The sequence below is a fragment of the Octodon degus genome, unplaced genomic scaffold (genome assembly GCF_000260255.1).
Source record: "Octodon degus isolate 3935 unplaced genomic scaffold, OctDeg1.0 scaffold00159, whole genome shotgun sequence".
Classification (NCBI taxonomy): Eukaryota; Metazoa; Chordata; class Mammalia; order Rodentia; family Octodontidae; genus Octodon; species Octodon degus.
Genome location: NW_004524735.1, coordinates 2,822,146 through 2,831,787, shown reverse-complemented (window position 1 = coordinate 2,831,787; position 9,642 = coordinate 2,822,146). Strand labels below are relative to the sequence as shown.

Sequence of the window (9,642 nt, the reverse complement as noted above, 5' to 3'; positions counted from 1 at the left end):
AAAAAAAAAAAAAGAAGAAGCAGGGGAAGAGCAATGAATGAGGCTGCATGCCATCCAGAAAGAAGAGTCTCGTCATAAGTAGACAAGGAGTATGCACAAGGAGGAAGCAGTCAAATATTATCTGAAATCCTGCACACAGACAAGGAGTAGAAGCCATATGTTGCATTTGGGGCATCAAAAAGCCCTGTTTCCTTTTCTCAGTGGGGTCAGTTAGGAGGTAGAGCACAGAAGCTGTGTGCTTTGTGGGTCTGCACAGTAACTGAGAAGATAGGAGGCCATACACCTCTGTACACTTAAGGTCAGATACACAAAGAAAGTACATAAGAATGAAAAGGAATGGGGGTTAAGATGGGCTGGGAGAAACTGAACTTCTTGAGAGGAAAAAGGGAAATGACTGATGCACATTTGGGTCAATTACCTGGCAGAGGTATCAAGAGTGAGGAGGGAGCCTGGACAAAGCTAAAGTGATCAATCAGCAGATGAACTAGAGTGCAGAGAAGCAGTGTATTTGAGCATAGGGAGAAGAACACATGCAGTGACCCAAAGAAAAATAAACCAAGAGGATTAGGTGGTGGCAATGGTTCTAATGTCACAAATCTCTTAAGTCTGTACAAGGGTTGAATGCTTAGACCAAGCGTAAATCTGCCTTCCAAGTCAGCTGTGGCCCTCTGCAAGTGTCACAAAGGAGGGGGAAGTAGGAGGGACTTACTTGGTCCACAGGATGTTAATTAGCTTTTAGGTTAAACAGTAGAGGGTTTGTTCATGGAGACAGAGTGGGGGTTAAACTTTTTTTGTTTTTGAGACTGAGCCCAAAGTAAAAATTAAAAAAAAAATAAAGGCATGAAATTAAATCTCTCCAATAAGGATGACCAGTCTTTATGACCTTAAGATCTTAATCCCACCCGGAACTGTCGCCCAGTGACATCAACCTAAAAACCTCTCAGCCCTCAGAGGTGAGCAAACGGAAGCAAGCGCAAAGGAAATGGGCTTCCTAGTTGCTCCTCTTCAGTATGAAATTACTGTGCGCCCTTGAAGAGGCAGCGTCCCATTTTGTAAGTACTACTGATAAGTATATGTGCGCCTGGATTACAGACGATTAGGCCCTTGGCAAAGGCTACATCAAGAAAGCCCTTGGTGACAGGCGGGAATGCATTTATGCATGCACTTATTTTTGTTCATAATGCAGCTTAGGACGAAAAAAGGATGCGAGCCTGAGCTGGTGCCAACCCACGAGAGAAGCACTTCACAGTTCTGAGAAATTTATGTGGATCCATGTTTCAGAGCTGTGTGTGGGTCCAGGAGAAAGATCGGGAAAAAAGCTTTGAAATATATTTAAAAACTTGAAAGATAAAACCCACTATTAAGCCTGAGACATAGGACCCTTTAGGAGAACGGAAGCCTCCTGCTTTTACACTAGCAAGGTCCTGATCTTTCGGTCTCCCGTGACACTGTGCCTCAAGCAGGCCACATGAACATGTTTTACAGGAAGTTTCACCTGTCTCTAAAAGGAAAAACAAAGCTCCTTCCTAGTTTTACGATGGTTACATTGTTTGTGCATTGCTTCCTTGAAAAACCTGAGTGGGGAGGTAGGAATGCAGCCTACGTCTTTGGAGAAAAACAGCTCTGCAGGGATTGCCTACGGAGCGCGACCCAAAGAATGAAATGATCACCGGAAAGCCGCATTTCAGATTGCAAAACAAGAAAATGGCAAGTGGATACTCGGCGCGCCTGCCCGCCCGCCCGCCCGCCCGCTCCCCCAGTCACGCGCACGCATCCGGTCAGCAGAGCTTTGGCGATGCGGAGGCCGGCTCAGCTGTTCGCAATAAAGGCACTTTCAGAGGACAAAGCCATCTTTCAGAAGACTGAAGCTACTCACAGAAATAAACTTATGTCCGGTAGCCTCAAATTAGCGTGGAGAAAAATGAACTTAGATATTATATGAATGTATTTCCTGCTAATCATCAGCTAACAAAAGCTTAAAAAATATTTGACTAAAGTATCTTCCCTAGGAAGGATGTGGAGCAGATGGGAAGAAGTGTAGCTCCTGTTCTATTCGCTTTCAGTAACGCCTCTGTTTTATGTTGACTCCACTTCACAGTCCAGCATATTCATTAAAAATCTGCAAATAAACCCAACATTGTGGTGCAAACCTGTAATTCCAGCTCTCTGGGAGGCTGAGGCAGGAGGACCACAAATTCAAGCTCAAACTTAGCAGTTTAGCAAATTCACAAGGTGCTGTCATAGTAAAATAATAAAAAGCAAAACAAACAGGTAGTGCCCTAATCCCAGCACGTGGGATGCTGGGGCAGGAGGATCCCGGTGAGTTTAAGGGAGCCGGGGTGACAGTGAGTTCAAGATCAGCCTGAACGACATAGCAAGACCCTTTTTCAAAAAAACAAGAAAGATAAAAAAAGATTAAGATGAAAAATAAAAAATATAAAGGGCTGTAACATATAGTTCAATGCAAGAACTATAGATACAATGTACAGTACAAATATTTAACTAAAAATAAAATTTATTGGTTTTTTTAAAATGTATTTAGTACAGGGCCTACAGGATCTCACTATATAGATCGGACTTGTAGTGACTGTCCTGTTTTCAGGACAACAGCTGGGATTACAGGCATGTTCCAGCACACCTAGACTCAGTCGCAGTCTCAGTGGGCCCTGGAAGCGTGGCTGGCATGGCACATGGGGGGATTGAACCCGGGTCCCTGGGCCCGCCTAAGCAGGTGCTTTAATCCACTGAGGTATCTGGCTGGCCATAATAAAATTTATTTAAAATTAAAAGAATATTTAAAGTAAAAAACAAAAAAGTCTACAGATAGATTGTTCCTAAATGATCAGTATACTCCAGGTTGGAAGGTATTTCTGTTTCTGATATGGTCTCCCAGAACTAATCACTTCAAAATTGTTCTTCTTGGTGGTTCTCTCCTACTGGAATAGCTTGGTCCTGGTGCATGCTATCTGCTGAGGTGCTTGGAACACTTACACATGGCTAGCAGGCCTGGGAGCTTGCGTTTCAGTGATGAGCCAGGCCACCTCTGGGGCAGCACGAAGGAAGGCCACACGCCACTTGCCTTTGTTATTTCTGTTGCAGGGCCTCTGTATTTGTGGTAGAGGAATATACACTTGAAATAAAGACACACGGACCACATGATAAAAGCCTTAGAGGGAGGTGCTGATTGAGCAGGAACTCGCATGAGAAAAGCATTCTGTTGGAGTCAGGAACTCTGAGCCTAAGCAGCTCACATGAGCATCTGGTCTTCAGAGGCCTCATCTGCACAGGAACCTGGCACCCGGCCAGAGCAGGAGGGGCAGAGGGGTTGCAAGCAAAACCCAGCTCCTCCACTGCGCTTCCTATTTCAGTGGATTGTATTCCATGGGCAACTTACAAGGCTAAAATAAAGGACTACAGCTAAAAGATATTTCCTAAGTTTCCCTCTATTCTAAAATCCTAGAAACTGTAAGAATGGCCAGGAGGTATATCTTGAGTCAAGTAGTTTTAGTCACTGTTGTGTTTTCACAGGTTACATAGGATTTTTGATTTTAAAAACTGCTTCACGTCAACCATGAGGCAAGGCATTTAGCCTGATTCTGTAGATAGAAATACTAAATTCTGTGAAAACCTGAAACACATATGCAAGGTTTTGTGGCTGCAGGCACAGGGAGAGAAGGCCCCACATTTGCTCCAACTCTCAAAGATTAAATGAAGGTGGCATGAGCCTGAGCCATGCAGCTCAGAGGCACAGCGCCTGCCTGGCAAGCGCAAGGTTCTGAGTTCAGTTCCTGATACCATAAAAGAAAGAGAAAACCAATGGAATTTTACAGACTCTCCAGTTAAGATGGCTTCCCTAAGCCCACTTGCAATTCACCCCTTTCCTAGATTACAGCACCACTCTACAACCATAAAATTATAGGTAGGAGGGCAGATCAGCAGGATCTTTTGGGACTATGACATAGTCTTCCTTCAATTTTCTGTTATTTGAAGAAGCCAAGTTCAAATCCTTTGGCTTTCCATGCCATATCTCCACAACTCTAGTATGTTTTGACAAGATAAAAAGAGCCAGGTATTGTTCACTTTTTAAATGTACTATTTTGTTACACTGGAGCTCTAGTGGGCTCCTGGGTCTAAAGGTAAGTTGTTTTCTTTGTTTGGTTTATTTGGTTTGGTTTGAAATGTATTCTAAAGCAATTAGGAAGCATAACACTAGGGAAAACATAAATGCTTAGTTATCCAAAAGCATCCTGTCCTGAAGGGCTCAGGAAAAGCCTGGGGAAGATTTCAGTCTGGCTGAGCGCATCTTCAACCTGCCTGTGTCACAGGTTGGCGTGACTGTTGACATCATAACCCTCATGGTCTTCCAAGCCCTGGTTGAGAAGGAAATAACCTGGTGGGAAGAGTGAAGCACTAATTGGAGGAAACAGGCAGGACCCGGAGGCAGTGATGAGAGCTGTAATGAAAATGTCAGAGAAGCCTCCAGAGCCACTGACGCACATCACACGAGGCTAGGGCTGTTCACGCCACACTCACTGATGGCCAGGGCAAGGCTGCTCTCATAAACTACATGCTGAATGCCTCCAATAAATCATGAAAACAGTGGGGTGGAGATGTGAGACAATCAGCACTGATTTCACTAGAACTGGGGGTGGTTCCAGACGCCGCCAGCCTCTCAGAATGTAATGTTCTTCCTCTTCTTTCATTTCAGATGCTGCACAACAAACATGTCATGGTGCGTGTGGGAGGCGGATGGGAAACTTTTGCTGGGTATTTGTTGAAACATGACCCTTGCCGAATGCTGCAGATCTCCCGTGTGGATGGCAAAACATCCCCCATCCAGAGCAAATCTCCAACCCTTAAGGACATGAATCCAGATAATTACTTGGTGGTCTCTGCCAATTATAAGGCTAAGAAGGAGATTAAATGAAACTAACTGGTTGCAACAGGGGACTTTGATAGGGGCCCTAAACCCACATCTCCAGCGTAGTCAGGTTAGTCCACATGCTCAGAAAACCACTTTGGGAAAGGTGTAACAGACAGCAAAACGTCATGGTACTGAAATGTAGTAGCACTATTTATTTTGAATGCTTCTGTAGGAAAAGACATTGTTAAAATACCCTAAATTCAATTTTACACTAGTCAAATGGTAGGCAAATTATTATTTCTCAATATATGAGCCTAGTATTTAGAGCACACACAGTATTAGTAACACAATTCTAGTCACGGATGCTAAAGACAAGACTATTAGTAGCAGAAAACACTTAGGATTTGCGGAAAAGTCAACAGAAAGTGCCTGCTGCATGTCTTTGAGTAAAAGCACCCCAGACATTTTTATAATTGGAGGATTTTTAGGCTACTTTTTACAAAATGATTAGTATGACAATGGGTTACTAAAAATAGGCAACAGCACCACCAGTTAAGCACAGGCTCGTCACAGCTGTAACACTTTCCTGGAAAGGCCACTTCAGAAAAGTTTACATCCATTTGGAAGAATGCCTTACGTTTATCTCTGACCAAATATCTGGGGTCCTTTTGGAAGCTTTAGGTACACCCCCTTGAAGCGCTGATGAAGTCTACACATTCCTAAGCATTGGGCTGGGTTTCGAAAGACTTGGTGTAATTCCCACACATGAGCTGACATTTATATTTTGATGAGTGAATTGTACAGTCAAATGGTCACTGACCTTATGTTATTTTAAAGCATTTTCGTATTAAAATATATCTTCAGTTAATCCTATACTTTGCTATGCTGTCTAGTAAATTTGCTGTAGCTAATGATGTTACAGGCTTGTGTATACCCTTGTATACCTGGGACGGGCAAACAGCAAAATAGTGTCCTCAGTGATCCAAGAATTAAAAAGATAAATTTAAAAAATGTTATCTGTCTCTATATCAATTCTTCAACTTGAAATAAAGCAAATTTTCAAGTCGCCATTTCCTTGGGAGTTATAAGGAATACTAAATTATGGCTACCTAGAACCTCTTCCTATTGTGAGGATGAGTGTGGTTGTGAATATATATTATTTTCTTAGAATCTATCATGGGTAGTAGGTCATAAGTGCTTCTCTGAATATCAGAAATACAGGTTGAATTAGCTTATTTTGTCATTTGTTTTCTAAAAGAAAAAAAAATCACTCTTTTCCCTCCAAAAACTCTGGGAAGAATCTGTCTTATGACCAGAAACTTTGAAGTAAGAGCACGGTATAATTTGGAAGGGGCCATAATCACTCTTGAAAACAAATGCCAAATGCAATGCAGAGAAAACAATAAAACCTACCAGTTTTGCTGGAGATAAATACATTTTTGACCCAGTCATTAACCCTAGAATATTCTGAAATATGAAATTGAGTTAGTCATTGTATTATCAAACTAATATCAACACTATTTTCTATATAGCCACTGACAGTTTTTCCATCAAAGCTCTCATGATGAAATTTTTCCCATATACATACTCTTTTAATATTGAAATATTTTCAATAATTATTAAATTATTAATAATTAATAATTATTAACGAATTATAATAATTAACATTAATGATTACAATAATTAATATAATAATTATTAAATTAAAAAGATTTTTTACAATAATTGTGTTCAAAAGCATGTGTATCTCAACAAAACAATACTGATCTCTTTTATTTATTCATTCATCTATTTGTATTCTTAGGGAAGGGTCTACAGGGTGTTCAGGGTCTCACTACTAGATTGGACTCATAGTGAGCTGCCTGTTTACAGCCTCGCAAGAGCTGGGATTACAGGTGCATGTCACCATGCCCAGTCTCCATAGCTGTCTCAGCACGCCCTGGAGGCGGGGCCAGCATGGTAGGCCTGGGGATCAAACCCCGGCCCCAGCGCCTGCACCTGCTTGCAGGCTCTTTAATCCACTGAGCTATTTGGCTGGCTCCTGATCTCTTTTACTGAGTGATTTATTTTCTGAACGCTGGAGGAACCCATGTCCTAGTCGTCTCCCCCCCCCAGAGGAGATTTCACCTCTCATTCACGGCCTCCTCTCTGTATGCAACACCAGCAACACAGCATCTCTCTCGACCTTCTTTCTTCACCCCTCTTTGGCCATTGGTTGGAAAAGTCCTCAACTTTTAAAGAGCTGTGATTTTTTTAGATTGGGCTCACTTGAGTGATCCCCTTAACTTGATCACATTTACAAAGTTGCCTTTGCTGTATAGAATAACGTAGCACAGAGTTCCAGCAATGGAGCATGAACATCTTTAGGGGAAGAGGATTAGTAGGCCTGTATCACTTCTGCAATGCTCCTTTTTCTATTCCGCCTTTTATTTTGTCTTAGTATACGGGCAGTTCATAACAACTGCATTCCTCATGGAAAGCTGCTGCATGTCTATAGCATATCTTAAATTATATTTTTCAGCCCCCTCCTGCTTCTTCCTTCTTCTCTCCCTTGATCTCTTGGTCTCCTTTTCTTCTGCCAAAGATCTATCTCCCCATTTCCTAGTATCTATCTACTTCGCTCTTTATTTCTGTCGTGGCTGCTCTGTGTAAGTACTGCTGAGAGTTTGGTCACAGCTGACCTGGAGCCCGGCCACCAACTGATCACTGAACAAGGCTGCAGGAAAGCGAAGCACTGTCCAGAAGGAAATGAAAAAGTGCTGCTGGACTTGGCTGTGAAGACGGGCCAGGCCTCCAGTAGGCACCTCGTACTGTGCTCTTCGGTACATATGAAGTCCATGGGAGGATAACGCAATGATAATTCAATGCAAGTGAATAAAGGATTACAGGAATCTCAGTCCAGAAACTGACCTGAGGACAGCACAAAGGATGCAACTGATCACACAAGTCCAAGCCAATGAACAATGGGGAGAGACAATCAGGAAAGCTCTCAACACACTGGGCAGGACACCCTTGTCCTGAGGTTTCGGAGAGGCCCACCATGATTGTATCCACTTGGCTCTTCTCGTGTGGCTGGGTGGGACCCTAGGAGCCCCTACGGGACACCATGCATCAGCATCACAGGCCCCTAAGGCGTGACTTCCTCACTTCACCGCTCTGGGAGTGATGCAATTTAAGATGCTAAGAATTTATTTGTAGGAGCTCTTAGCTGTCTTGTTTAGAGATTGTTCTATAATAAAAAACAACAACAACAAATCAAGTAGATGTAGGGTTAATAAGTAGAAACCCCTGAACATCCAAGTAACTCAAAGGAAAGAATACTTTTGTAACAAAAATTATACAAGGTGCAATGCTCCCCCTCATAAATACTGGATATTTTGTCAGTGAAAAGACAATTCTAATGTCTTTTCCCTTAAAATTGCTATAGCTACAGGACTTTAACTCAAAACTCAGCATAACCTAAATATAGTGCTATAAAAATAGCCAATGTAAAAGAGGATAAAACAAAAGTACCACTTCTGGATCACGGAATTCATGCACATTGATCTTTTTGTGTACAGGGAATCGCACCCAGGACCTTATGTGTGTCAGGCAGCCACTATACTTCGGAGCTGTGTCCCCAGTCCCACATTCAGATCATAACCCAGGGTGGGCATATTTTTAGAAAACAGTTACAAAAGGAAGCAAGCTTAGAAGAGGGAGAACAGCACAGTAAGCAGTTGGGGGATTAGGCTGTTTTGACTTGTTGGACCCAAACTTCTGCATCAAATAAAATGTTGAAACGCGTGACATATGCAAATGACCTGTGTCCCTGGCTTCTTACAAAATAAAGAAAAGGGCCTTATTACCATACTTGAATCAGTTTAAAGCATGGCCAGTATTCAATGGAACATTACTGCTTGCCCAGAAATGTTAAAGAAATGTGTTCTAAATCTCAACATAGATTGGCATGCATATGTGTGTACATCTTGATGACCTACTGATACAGAAGTGGTTATTCAAAACTGACTGATTTATTTCTATCTTATAAGGGAAAAGTATGATTATAAGTGAAAATGAACATGATTATTAGCGAAACTTTTGAATAGAAGGAAAACTCAAAGCTTATGACAATATTCCTGGGGTATTAAGGATGATATACAGAAACTTTATTATTTTATTATTTCTCTTTAAAAAAAAGTCAGGGGACTAATATCATCACTTCTTTAGAGTATAAGAAAAGAAACACATCCACTTATAACTCCAGACTATGAACACAATAAATAGGCATTCGCTCTTTTGCTGTTCTTAATCTCCAAAAGATAAACTATCAATCCTAGTTCTAATTAAGATGGAAGAGATGAAACTTTGTTAAACATAAGCAAAGACAATTTTTATAAAGGAAAACATATAACTATGTCCCCAAAATACAATAAGTAATTTATAACAAAATCATATGTGGGACATTTATCAATCACATTCTGAATATAATCGATCAATCAACAGAATGACATTTTAAAAAGTGCAATGTGTCACAATAGTTTTGTATTAGCAGCCGCAGTAATAGCTGAACAATTACAATTAACATGTGATTAAAACACTGATATTTTAACGTAGTTAACATATGCACATCTGACTGCGTTAGGTGTCTCAGTAATCTGCACAGGGCTTGGGTGAGGTATTAAATCTCATGGTCTTCTCTTCTTTAAAGTATTAATTGGAGGAAATTTGCTGACATTTGAGGCTTCACACCAATCCATAACCTTATGAGGAGAATACTTGGATGTGTTCACATTTTA

The 9,642-nt window shown here is 41.4% G+C and overlaps 1 protein-coding gene across 1 annotated transcript in view; it reads left to right on the top strand.

Annotated features, from left to right (window-relative positions):
* Nucleotides 1-6,108, top strand: part of Gas2 (growth arrest specific 2) — a 137,625-nt gene extending 131,517 nt beyond the window's left edge. Inside the window, 1 exon segment of the mRNA XM_004642684.2 lies at nucleotides 4,709-6,108. Coding sequence (XP_004642741.1) covers nucleotides 4,709-4,927 — 219 coding nt within the window. The 3' untranslated portion in view covers nucleotides 4,928-6,108.
* Nucleotides 6,109-9,642: the final 3,534 nt, after the last annotated feature.